Source organism: Puma concolor, chromosome D4 (assembly GCF_028749965.1).
Source record: "Puma concolor isolate L17-30 chromosome D4, mPumCon1.1.hap2, whole genome shotgun sequence".
Taxonomy (NCBI): Eukaryota; Metazoa; Chordata; class Mammalia; order Carnivora; family Felidae; genus Puma; species Puma concolor.
This window is the reverse complement of record NC_141679.1, coordinates 81,483,561-81,496,334: the sequence shown is the minus strand read 5'-3', so window position 1 is coordinate 81,496,334 and position 12,774 is coordinate 81,483,561. Positions and strand designations below refer to the sequence as shown.

The window sequence follows — 12,774 nt, the reverse complement described above, 5'->3', positions numbered from 1 at the left end:
GAAGGACCGTCATAGAGTCTTCTGTAGAAAACTCACCGATGGCCCGTAGGCTTTACAGACACAGCAAGCCCAGGACATCAATCCCCCTACTTCCCAGAATCTGCTCTTCCGCCCACATGCCCCCACACCAACATTCCTGCCACACAGGCCAGAGGCCAAGTCGTCCTGACCTCTTTCTTCACCCCACCCCCTTCAGCCTCCAAGTTTCCGGTCTGGCTGGTGGAACAGCTCACAGCCCAGAGGTGGAGACAGGCAGGGAAGCCAATGGACTATACTCATCAGTGTGTGGCGGGACAGCAGGAAGCCCAGGGTGCCCATGGGCTCAAACAAGGTAGTCGGGGAAGGCTTCCTGGAGGAGGTGACATCAGAGCTGAGACCCAGGATGAGCAGGAGTGGCCAGGCTGGGGCAGAAGTAGTAGGGAGAGGTGTGATGGAAGGGTGGTCCAGGCAGGCAGCACAGCAAGTGCGAAGCGAGGGAGGAAGAGAAAGACAGCACATTCAGGGCAGGGATTAATTCATGCCGATGGGGCGTGGCTGGAGATGAGGGCAGTCACACCATCCTGGGCTCAGGCCTTGCACTGCCTGGAGGCCATGTGAATGAGTTTACACTTTATCTGTTGTAGCGGGTGCCCTGGGGGACTTTAAGATGCCGGTGAGTGGTCCCCTTGGCTACACAGAGGAAGATGAGTCTGGGACACCGGTTGAGTTGGGGAGAGCCCGGAGGGGGTGAGGCAGCCCTTCTAAGAGTCCAAGGTGGGGCCTGGCCTCAGGTGGGGGCTGGGAGCTGGAGCTAAGGCAGGTCTCAGGACCATGCAGGAGGTAGAATGGACCTCGAGGAGTTCTGGCTCTTTCTCTCTCTGGCCCCCATCTTCCCATTGTGGAATGGAGGATGGGCAGGAGGCCCCCCAAAGACCCTCTCCCTTGGCCTCCTCACAGCTGGGGCCATTTTCTGCTTGCTCCAGCCTCCCTGGGCTTCTGGAAGTGACCTCCAGGGAGGAATCCCGGCTGGGAGGGACACAGCCCTGGCTTCAGGAGGCCTGGGGTGGTGTCGGCCACCCAGGGCACATCCAGCCGGCAGAAGGAAATGCCATAGCAGTCCTAGGCTGGGCCAGCCCGAGGCAGTGGCCATCCAGGACAACTTAAGAAGGAATGATGTATTGGCGTGGTCCTCACAAAACTCCTACTGTCCCCAGCCCGCTGAGGAGGTCAAGGCTCAGAGAGCCAAGCGGCCCGGGATGGAAGCCTGGGTCTGTGCACTCAGCACAGCGCAGCTCAGGAGGGGGCCCACCACGAGTGGGAGGGGAGGACAGGGGAGAGTGTCTTTGCTTTCTAAACAATAAGAGCTCCCGAATGAGCTCCCCCCACCTTCTCCCACCAGGAGCCTCTCACCCCAGGGGACGCCAGCTCCTTTCTCCTGAGTTTTCTCCTGACCCTGCCTGGCCCAGATCCAGACACAGGGGCTGCCCTCCGCATCCCCCTCCCTGGGCCCCATTCCCTGGCCTTCTTGTACAGCCGCTCAGGCGTGGGTACATAAATGATTTAAGCCCCTCCTGTCCATCCTCATTGTTCTTCTTTATTGACCATTCTTCCTGATTTAGCCTCTTCCCAGCATCCCATGGGGCAAGAAGGCGTGTGTGTGTGTGTGTGTGTGTGTGTGTGTGTGTGTGTGTGTGCACTCCACCCCTTGTCCACCTGCCCAGCTGGGGAAGGTCAGAGGCCCAGGCATGACTGGCCAGCCGGAAGGAGGCTTCCCTGGGACCCAGAGGGGTTTTGGATTGGGGGCCAGAGTATTCGGGGAGCAGCCCAGAGTGGTGGACAAAAGCACAGTAGTCTTGGGGGCATCTGGGTGGCTCAGTCGTTGAGCACCCATCCGACTTCAGCTCAGGTCAGGATCCCACAGTTGGTGAGTTTGAGCCCTGCATCGGGCTCTCGGCTGTCAGCACAGAGCCCGCTTCAGAAGCTCTGTCCATCCTCGCTCCCTGCCCCTCCCCTGCTTGTGCTCTCTCTCTCTCTCTCTCTCAAAAATAAAAACAAAAACTTTTTTAAAAAGTACAATAGTCTTGGAGTCCTGGGTTTGAATTATGAGTGCCCCCACTGGCGCTGGTGGCTTTGGGCCCTGCTAAGCCTCCATTGTCTCATCTGAGCAGTGGGGTTGTTCCTTCCTCTGTGAGGAGCCAGTGGCTCCATGGGGAAAACAGCACACAGCTGGCACATACTAGGTGCTCAGTAAATGGCGTCCCCACTCTGCCTCTCTGGCCTCCCTCCTTCCCCTGTGAAAAGGCCTCAGGTGGGAGTGCGGCTTCTCCTGCTCCTTCAGTTGCCAGCAAGCCCAGGGCAGAAACCCAGAACAAGATGGAAGGAACCTGGGTTTGGCATCCTTTCCCCACCCCCAGGGAGGCTAGGCTGGTATCATTACTTCAGTTTCACAGAGAAACTGCAGCTTGCTGACGGCCCAGGTCTTTGCCCAAGACCTGTCGAGGTAGCTGAGTGGCCGAGCCAGGGGGAGGCCCAGGCTCTTGTCCTTGAGAGGTAGGCCAGGCCTGAGAGGTACCCTTCCCCCTGCGATCCACCCGCATAGACATGGCCTCAGAGAAGGGCCTGGTGGCACTGGTTCAGAGCAAGTGCCCGCCACCTGACTCTCAGCTCTGCCATTCACTAGCTGTGTGACCCTGGGTGAGTCACTCAGCCTCTCTGAACTCGTTTGCTCGTCTCTAACACAAGAATGGTAACACCGACCTCCCAGGGTGGTGGATAGGGGAAGCGAGGTGATGAATGTGAGGCACACGGCCGGGCACAGAGCCGTTATTTTATGGTGATTGTCGATTTGTCACCAGCTGAGGCAAACCCATTGGATGACACCTCGGGTCCTCCGCTCACGGGAAGGGCCAGGGAGTGGTGACGTCAGACCCCTGACAGCTTCTAGCCCCAAATAGCCCTCTCTTTAGACTGACCCTGTTTGATCACAGCTGCTGCTGCTGCTCCCTGTTCCCAGCTGAGCTGACATCGCCTCTGGCTGTGGCTTCTGGCCCATCAGGCTGGTCCCCAGAGCCGTTTCAACAACCCCATCCCGAGGAGGCAGGATTTTCCCCCAGGGAAACGGATGGGCCTCCCGGGTGGCGGCTCCAGCTCAGTGACCCGGCTCTCAGAGTGCTCCAGGCTCTGGAGCAGCCTGGGTTCAAATCACTGACCTCCCTGTATGATCTTGGCCATCACTTTACTTCCCCCGGCCTCAGTTTCCTCATCTGGAGAATGGAGCTAACAGCAACCCAGCAGGTTTGTTGTAAGGACTCAAGCAAAGTGCATAAAGGGCCTGGACAAGACACGCACACAATAGCACGGGTTTTCATGCCTGCAACACTGGGAAGTTTGTAAAATCGCCCCCATCCGCCCCCCTCCGGCGCCCCCCCCCCCCCCACCAACTGGGGCAGGTGTCCTTCCTGGTTATCATCAGGAAGAAACTGAAGCTTCTGAGCTGCCTTGCTGGAATCCTGAGCCCCAGGATTTCCAAAGCAACCAGCCCCTTCTGGGAGCACTGATCCCAGCCGTCCGTCTGAGCCCACCTCCCTCTATGAATCACGGACCCCCCCCCAACAGGCGTCCAGTCTCATGAGTTTGACCTTGTCACTCCGCTGGAGCCCTGAGACAGCCAAGGAGGCAAGCAGGGCACAGGCCAGTCTGCCCATTTGTCAGACAAAGAAGTTGAGGCTGAGCAAGGAGCAGGGACCTGGTCCAGGCCACCTGATGACAAAGGGAGCCAGGGTGAGGCTCAGGCCACAGGGAGAGAAGAGGGTGCCAAGGGCCGAGTCGGATCTAGAATCTCAGAAGGTCAGAGCTGGAACATCCAGGGGCGGCGGAGTGCGAATGAGCTAAGGAAACCAGCCCAGAGAAGGGGAGGAGGGGCACAGAGCCTGTCAGGGGCAGGATGCAGCTGACACCACTCACTCATTCACTTCTTCCCATGTTCACTCATTCATTCACTCATTCATTCATACAGTGGATGCAGTAGCGAAGCAAAGACACAGCCCTTGCCCTCAAGGGTCTCATGGTCTTAAATGGGAGTCAGGCTAGTGAGCAGCCGATAAAAACATGCCCGCGTTGGGGAAGGACCAAGGTGTGCGTCAGTGCGTGGCAGGGAGGCCACATCTGCACATCTGCAAAGCGGGGCAGTGGCAGGACTCTGTGAGAATCCGAAGAAAGAATGTTCTACATTCTGAGGCTTGCTTCCTGCTCTGCCCACGGTCAGGCCTCCCTCCTGTTTTCTTCCCCGGCCGCTGGAGAGATGGGAAGGAAGTGTTTCTCTGAGCTGCACTTCTCGTGTAGCCGAGGGACCCACGCCAGAGAGGGTCAATCAGATCTTGTCGGACCCTTGCCCTGGTTTACACACGGGGAAAACTGAGGCCCATCCACAAAGGGCTTCTTGCCTTCCCGCCTCTGACTGTTGTGTAAAGAAACCCCTGTTCTTGTGTTTGCCACTCCTCTCGCTGTCAGCCCCCCCGGCCTTGCTCGAAGGGTCTCTCACCTCAGGACCACCCGATAGGGCGCTGCTCAGCCCTGTCTGCTAAGACACCCTCAATATGGCCCCAGCCTCCAGAACATTCATGTCAGTGGTAGGGGATAAGGCCAGACTCCTTTCAGCCCTTGAGCACCGGGTGAATGGAATCAAAGCTTGGGATATCCACCAGGTGGAAGAGACTCTTGCTTGGCTTGAAGCATGGAGGGGGGCCCAGAGCTCCCCTTCCAGCTGCACCCCTCCCAACCCTGTACCCACTGAAGTTCCTGAGTCCTCCAAGGAGCTCAGCTTGTCAACCTTGACCCAAAGCACCACCCTCACTGGAAATGTGGCAGAAACCTCAGAAGTTTCTCCAGCCTCCATGCCTTTGCACCTGCTGTCCATCTGCCCGGAATGCCTTTCCTCACCTCTTGGCCTGGGCCGACTGAATTTGTTCACTCACTCATTCAACAAGTACTGGCTGGATGCTTTCTACACAGCAGACAGAGAGCTATGCTCTGGGGATAACAGCTGAGAACTTAGGGACCGGGGGACACGTAGAGTTTAAGTGCACACACATGCACACATAATAATGTACAGTACAAATAGAAACGGGCCCTATAAAGGAAAAGAGAAACTAAGAGTGAGAGGTCATTGGATGGGTTGGGGGAACATGGTCTAGGGAAAGCATCTCTGGGGAGGTGACTTTTCAGTTGAGTCTGGGAACAGGAGCAGGAGAAGGAGTTAGCTTAGTGAAGAATGACAGGAAGAGTGTTCCAAGCAAAGGAAACAGCATGTGCAAAGGCCCTGGGGCTGATAACTAATTGGTGAGTGCGAGGAAGTTCAGATCAGTATGAGAGTGAGTGGGTGAGGGAGAAAGAGTCAGACCTCGCAGGGAGGCAGAAGCTGCAGACCGTGGTCAAGGGACCATGTGGGCAGCAGGAATAAGGAGAAAATCAGGAGAGTGGTCTATCCCAGGAGCCAGGTGAAGAAAGGTTTCACGAAGGAGAGAGTCATCAACTTCTTCGGTGGAGGAGTTATCTTCTCCAGGAAGCCTCCCTCGACTCCTTGTGTAGGGTTAGGGGTTCCACAGTGCCCTGGCCTCCCCCATCAGAGTACTTTCCTCTCTCCCAGACGAGCCTGGAAATGTCACGAAGGCAGAGACAAGGTGTGACTTGTCTTTCCAACCCCCAAACTTAATACAGGACCTGAAAGTGGTTTCTGTTAAATGAATGGACATAGAAGCAGGGCTCAGAGAGGAAGTGACTCTGAGGCCACAGTTTTTCCTTTGCCGGCCTGGTCCGGCGGGACCAGGTCTCCGGCAGGAGACCCCTTCAGCTCTGGCCCTCCCAGGCATGCTGGAGCCAGACCCCTCTGGGCTGGACCTGGGGCCACCCCCGAGGAGAGCCTGGGCTCTGCTCTGTCCCTGCCTGACCCCTTCCTAAGGCTCCCTCTGTCCCTTTCCTCTTCTTCTCGGCTCCTAGGTGCCCTACTGCCTGACCAACTTCAGAAGGCCACAGGCTCCCACAACAGGTGAACACCACGTGCTGACTATGCACAGGGACCTTCAAGCAGGGGGCGAGCAGTCTCCGTTCCCAGGGTACCAGCCTTGCCCTGCCCGGAGGCTGCTGCTGCAAACCCAGGAAAACAGCAAGTCGGGGCCAAGAGTTCCAGGTAGGGAGATGGAGTCCTGGGGCATTTGGAGCCTTGCTTGGCCGTGGGTTGATCCCCCAGAGAAAGGTCTGTGCCCTCTGTGGAGTAACATCCAGGCATCGCTGTACCCAAGCTTCAGGTGAGCACCTCTGGGGGCCGGTAGGCCTGTCACGTGTCTCAGACTGCCTGCCCCCCAACCTTCCCTGGGGCGCTCATCACTGAACCCAGCCTCATATCATTCGTCTGTCTCCCATTCGAGGCTGGGAGCTCATCCAGGACAGAGGCCTCTCTGCTTCCCTCCCTCTCTCCCCCACCTCTTTCCTCCCTCCGTTCACTAAGCACAAACTATTCCTTAAGCCTGAGCCCTTCATTTCCGAACCCCTGAGCCTGACACGGAGCTTGGCACACTGGGGTCACCCAGCATGCGTCCACTGGCCACCTGACTGCCCAAATGTGCCAGGGGGCTGGGCCTTGCCAAGCTCCCCGGAGGATTGCAACTCCGAACATGGCCAAGGGCCCCTCTCCCTGGAAAGAGCTGAGCTCCTGCAGGAAGAAGGAAATTTGGCCTTGAGTGTGTGTTGGAGGCCAGGCCTAGCTGGGGTGGGGGTGGGGGTGGGAGTGGGGTCCAGAGGGAGAACTCGGTTTTCTCAGCAGGAACTGTGGTCCCGGGGGGACCCGGGACCCCAAGAGGCTGATCCAAGCTGGGGTGAGACCACTTCTCCACTGCACCCCCTCTAGGCCCACAGGGCCTCTCCCAGCTGAACCCTAAAACCTGCTGCGCCGCCACCCCCCCCCCACCCCACACCCTGCCACGGTCCCTCAGGCACCCCTGCCCGCCTGCTTTCCTCATGTGCACGTTGCCCAGAGACAGCCAAAGCACACTGGCGTGCCAGCCGAGGGTACAGCAGCCTGGCCGGGCTGAGCAATAGGGGATTCAGTGCCCCCCCCCCCCCAACCGGGGCTCCAAGCCTGCAGAAACCGTCCCGGCCAAGCCGTTCCTACAAGTCCTCCTAGGCTCTCAGCAAGGGCCCCCGTCTCTGGCAACTGCCCCTCAACAATCTGCCCAGGGTTTCCGGGCACCCAGAGGCTGCGGCAGGGGCAAAGGCAGCTCCCTGGTGGTAGCCCCTGGGGCCCTGTAAAGCGGGGCGCGCTTTCAGCCTGGCTTTAATTACAGGGTGCGTTCCTGATGCCTGGTCCATCTATATTTATCTGCAGGATCTCACTAATTAAATTCCCCACAGCACCCGGCAGGCTTGGGGACAGGAGCGAGGCAGACAGGCGGGGGGGTGCTGCAAACTTCCTTCCTTTCCTTCTCAGCCAAGAGCACAACAGAAGCAGCCCAAAGTCCCTCTCCCTCCCCTGACCCTGCTAATGTCCAGATCTGAGGGGCTGCCCGTGGCTCTGACCCGGGGAACCCTCCAGCCCTGTGCCCCCCTAACCCCGGGCACCCGTGCCCACCCCCAGGCCCCAAGAGCAGACAGTGCCCAGCCGCCTGACAGCCTCCCCCCATCAACTCGGATTCCTGCAGCAAGCAGAGAAAAGTGCCGAGCAGCTCTGTTGAATCCCCAACTCTGCCACTTTGCAGGGGCCAGAGCCTTCTTACCGTAGGAGTCGTCTTGGTCCAGGAGGGAATCGGGCTCCATGGCGAATGGGCCCCCAGCCCCTGGCCCCACCTGATTTATGAACCAAGGCTGTCTCCATGAGCGTCTGGGTTTCTCCTTTTGTATTCCATCTGGCGGTTTTTCCAACTAGATGACTGGGTATTCCTGCAAGCAGGCCCCTCTCCAGCCCTCGCCTTCATACAGTACATTTAAAGTAGCAGTAACCTCTTTTTCCTCCCCCCGCAGCCGGGCTGGAAACATTAGAAGGGACCGAGGCAGCGAGATGTCTAAAATAGGAAGACGCCGGGAAGATTGGCCTGGCTGCCGGCGACGCTGGCTGCGGGGATCTGGCCCGGCTGTGCAGACGGAAAAGCTAAGAGGTAAGGCTGAGCTGGGGCTTAGCATCTGGAAGCTGGCTCGGAGGGGGCGGGGGGGGGGGCCAGGGTCTGTGGCGGGGCGGGGGGGCGGGCAGGCTGACCCACCCGTGGGCGGGGATGGATGGTGGGTCTCCTGTGTTCACCGCCCAGCGCCCAAACCCCAGGGGCTTCTCCCAGGCCCTGCTGGAACCTCCCACTCAAATCTGTTCCACAGACATTTCCTGCAGTGTGGGGGGTGCAGAATTGACTCATCCATCCATTCAGTTAGTCATTAACTTTTTCCTGAGCATCTACTCCACGCCAGACACCGTGCCTGGAGCCGGGTTTCCAGCGGGGAACAAGGCGCAGGGTCTCACCTCACGGAGCTCACGGGTCAGCGGGGCATTGCAAAGCGGTGGGGGGGGGGAAGTGCCGCAGAAACATGCAATGGGGGTGCCTCACCTGCCTGTGGGAGGTAGTCAGGGCAGGCTTCCCGGAGGAATGGGCGTCTGAGGATGATAGGAATCGGTCAGGTGAAGGCGGGAACGAGGGAAACGTATGCCAGGTGGAGGGAGCGGCCTGTGCAGAAACCTTGAGCCGAGAGGGTTTGTGGCGTGTTTAGAGTCCCCGCGTGAGTTCCGGGTGGTTGAACTTCAGCAGTGGCCGAAGGAGAGGTAGGGCAGACGGGGGGAGTCGGGAGAGGGTCAGGCAGGGCCTCACAAGGACGCTCTCAGGCCTGCCCCTGAGGATGGTCCGTGGGAGCGACACATCCCAGGCTGTCCTATAGAAAGGCCTCCCCGGCCCCTGTCACAGCAGGACCAGCTGGAACGCTGGGCACCCCACTCCGAGCAGCCACCAGAGCAGAGCTCTGTTCTGGGCATTTACCTGCATCGTCTCACACACCGCTCCGTGATCCCTCTGGCAGAAACTCTGGCTGTCCTGTTTTACGGGACGGTGCAGCTTAGACGGGGCAAGTGACTTGTCCGAGGCTGTGGGTGGCCTCCAGGGCAGGCCTGGACCCCAGAGAGGTTACAGCCTTGGTGCTGGGGGGCCGGGGGAGTAATTCATTCGATCTGCGTTAGACCCAGAGTACAGACCAAGGCTATAGGCTTGAGGGAGAAGTGTGCCATTTTGGCCCAATCAGGGAAGGCTGCCTGGGTGAGGAGGCATGTGAACTGGACAGAGGGGCTGAGCAGGGGAAGGTGAGGGCATCCCAGGCAGAGGGGATGGAGGCAGGAAGGCAGCATGCGATGGGAATGATGAGTCTGGGAGAATGTCGGGGAGATGGGCTGGTGGGGGCTGGAGTGAGAACAGGTCATGACAGTCTCGGAGCGTCGGCTCCGTTCAGCTGGCATCGGGCAGCCTCAGAAGGCATTCTAGAGAACGGCCTCCTTTCCAAGGAATGCTGGGTTGTCCCGCCAGCTGCCCCTTCCCAGTCTTCATAATGCTCTGCACTTAGAGCAGGAGAACGTTCTCATACACGAAAGAAAGGTAGGGAGGAAGGAAGGAAGGAAGGAAGGAAGGAAGGAAGGGAGGAAGGGAAGGCTTTCTGCCCCACAGCACTGTGAGAACGTGAGAAGATGTGCCTTGGTGACCAGCTTTTTGGAGACACGGCACTGGTGCTGAGGCAGAGGGGACATCAAGAGGAAGGAGCCGGGGGACAGGGACAAGCTGGGAGGCTGGCGGGAGGGGCCGGGCCAGGGGTGGCAGGGAGGAAGGTAACCCCCTGGGCCCCTCGCAGCCGCCTTGTGTCGCCCAGCTAGTGGCTGCTGACGTGGTCACGGCCCAGCCTCCGGGTCACCCTTTCCCCCTCCGTTCCAACCTTGGCTGCCAGCGATGATCCAGGCTTCCAACCTCCCGCTGCCTTAATTACAGGGAGGCCGGGCCCTCCCCGGGCAGCGGCAGGCACTTCCCTCCCTGGCACGTGCTTTCTCATGGGTCAGGATCAGAATTGGGTTAGACGGGCGGCTCCCACCTTTCCAATCCATTTCTCTGTTTTGATGAATCAGATATGTTTTGGTGTAACCAGAGCTCTGAGCTCAGGGATTCCTTTACAGCAAACGTGTCACGAGCACGGGGCTCCACGTCCTTCCCGTGGGGACACAAAAATGCAAACAGATCCGTCTCCTCCTGTTTGGACCCCATTTGCCTGCTTTGAGCCACTGCCCTCCTGATGGACACCTAGGTTGTCGCCGGTCATTCAGGATGTGACAGAAAACACCGGGAGGAGTATCTAGAACATGCTCTGTGCACGTCTGTCTCACGACCTCCCTAGGGTAAAACCCCAGATGTGAAATGTCCGGGTCAAAAAGTGCCAGCATTTGGGCACTCCTAGAGTGGCGACAGAGGGCACTCGGACTCCATCTGGTTCTTTGACTCGGTCCGCCCACAGTTCTGGGGTGCCGATTGCGTGTCCGGCTCTATGTCGGGGGCTGGGGTGGCCTTGTCCCTGCTCTTGCAGCCGGGGGAGATACATACAATGTCAGAGAGGACTGCTCATCAGAGCGCTAAGCAAGGCCACGTGACAGAGCAGGACAGAGTGCCGCAAGGCGTGCAGCCAGGTGGTCAGGGAGACACCTCTGAGGGGGTGACCTCTGAGCAGGGACCTGACCGGCATGTTAGTGGGGGGAGAGCAACTAGCAGGGGGCAAAGCTACCGAAAAGACCCTGAGGTGGGAGTGATCGTGGCAAGCTGAAGGGGCAGAGCAACGGCCACCGTGGCTGGGTCTGGGTGGACAGTCAGGGGCAGAGTCCGAGGCAAGAGAAAGGCTACAGAGGCCACTTCATGGAGGGCCTTGTGGCCAGGGGAGTGTGGGAGCCACAGTGGGCTGAAGCGGGACAGTGACATGAAAGGCTGCTGCGAGCAAAGTGGCCCAAGGAGGGCCAGAGTGGATGCAGGGAGACAGAGGGGACGAAGAAGGACAGATGCACTCAGGATATGTGTAGGGCCCTGGGTGCTGCTGGACAACCAGACACAGAGGAAGGGACAAGAGACAGTCCAGGAGGACTCTGAGACTTGCGGATTGTTCAGGGAGCCGGGGGGAGGCCCGGGAGGAGAGGGTTTGAGGATGGAGATGTGGAACTGTGTGGTGGGAAATTGACACAGACACATGGAGATGTCCCGGAGGCCCTGGGTGGAGCTGGGCGGGGCAGTGGGGCCAGTGGGTCTAGACCCGGGAGCTAGGGCTCCGGACACAGCCCTGTGCACCAGCCCCTTGCGCGGCCCGGCTCCGGCAGCGGCGGGAACCCCCTGGCTCCAGACGTGACCTGTCGCTCTGTGTAGCGAAAGGGAACTAAGTGGTCGCTGATGGCAGCTGGCCCCAAGTTCTGGCCCCGAGAAGGGACATCACCAAGCAGGGGCCGGACGAGGGGGAGCCCGATGCTGGGCACCTGGTGGTCAGCTTGTTCATTGCCTTCCCTGCTGGGGAGGGTGAGGCCAGCAGGCTGGCATGGGGATGATCCTATATCTGCCCCATTCACTCTCTCTGCCCCGGCCACACCCTAGGCTGGACTGAGCCGGGGAGCCAGAAGCCTAAAAGAAGAATTGAAACCCAGGGATCTGAAAGCTGGAAGAGTGTACGTACAAGGAGCCATCTGGTCAGCAGAATCAGGAAAGCCTTTGCAGAGGAGGGGCCAGCCCAACTGGACGGTGAGGGATGAAGAGGAGTTCGCCAAGGCAGACGCAAGGGGTAAGGGCAGGCAACACGACTGCAAGGCATACCCAACATTCTGGGCCAGGAGGGCTTTCAAGTTCTCTTCTGTCCTGCGTTCTGATTTTCTAGCTGAATCCTGCTGTTAAAGCCTAAATGGAGCCCGTGGGGAGCCCACAGCGTCCAGCTCCTCCCGGGTCTCTGAGCTGACCCAGAATAGCCCGTTTCTAGAACACAAACAGATGGAGGCCAGGGGTCCGTCCTGGAGCATCCTGGCTGGGTTTCTCGGGCGAGGACAGCTAAGCTGAGCGGGTCCAAATCCCAGCTCCCCATTTACCAGCAAGTGACTCCGCTTCTCGGTGCTTTTGTTTCGTCATCTGTAATTGTAGGATAAGGACGGTCCCAGGTCCCCAGAGGGCTGGCAGGAGAACCGAGTTAATGCAGATGGAACTTACAGCACCCTTCCCTCCTCCTCTCCTCTCTCCCTCCGCTTTCTCCCCTCCTTCCCCCTCTCCCTTTCCCCTCCCTCCTCCCAGGCCCCTCCCTCCCTCTCTCCTTCCCCCACAGCCCCACTGGACTGCCTTTCGTAAGAGACCTCTATGGCTGTGTCACCAGGAGGCCTAGACCTAGGCCATTTCCTCTGCCCAGACCGAGATTCCCCTAGAGCCTCACCCCTTCTTTATCAAGGTCTCTGGTCAAAGGCCGACTCCCTGACCGCCTTCTCTAAGACATCCTGCCCCGCCCCCTCCTCATCACTCTATATGCACCCCTGCCCTCCCCCACACCTGAGTTTTCTTCCTGGCCCCTAGCATACGGTGTGACATTATATTATATATTTATTTGTGTATTGTCTTCTGCCCTGGCTTCCATGCAACCTCCATGCCGTACCCCCAGCACCTGGAACAGCGCCCAGTGCAGCGGACCCCCAATAACTATGCGCGGAATGAAATATTTGTGGAAGAACTAAGCATTAGCTGTAATTGTTATTTTTCGCCACTGCCTCCTGTCTTGATTTAGAAGTGAACG

At 58.8% G+C, this 12,774-nt stretch overlaps 1 protein-coding gene and 1 long non-coding RNA gene across 7 annotated transcripts in view; one reads left to right on the top strand and one right to left on the bottom strand.

The window, feature by feature from the left end:
* Positions 1 to 7,961, bottom strand: part of DAB2IP (DAB2 interacting protein) — a 186,499-nt gene extending 178,538 nt beyond the window's left edge. Inside the window, exon 1 of the mRNA XM_086683900.1 lies at positions 7,746 to 7,961. Within this exon, the coding sequence (XP_086540026.1) occupies positions 7,746 to 7,785 (40 nt within the window). The 5' untranslated portion in view covers positions 7,786 to 7,961. The remainder of the gene's footprint in view (positions 1 to 7,745) is intronic.
* Positions 5,451 to 12,378, top strand: LOC147575034 (uncharacterized). Of its 6 annotated transcripts, none has more exons than XR_015243020.1 (4): positions 5,451 to 6,163; positions 7,990 to 8,123; positions 8,335 to 8,492; positions 11,604 to 12,372. It is a non-coding gene; the product is annotated as an uncharacterized LOC147575034 (long non-coding RNA). The 6 variants fall into 6 exon arrangements; XR_015243024.1 differs by lacking the exon at positions 5,451 to 6,163 and adding an exon at positions 7,072 to 7,317; XR_015243021.1 differs by lacking the exon at positions 5,451 to 6,163 and adding an exon at positions 7,378 to 7,902.
* The last annotated feature ends 396 nt before the right edge of the window (positions 12,379 to 12,774 follow it).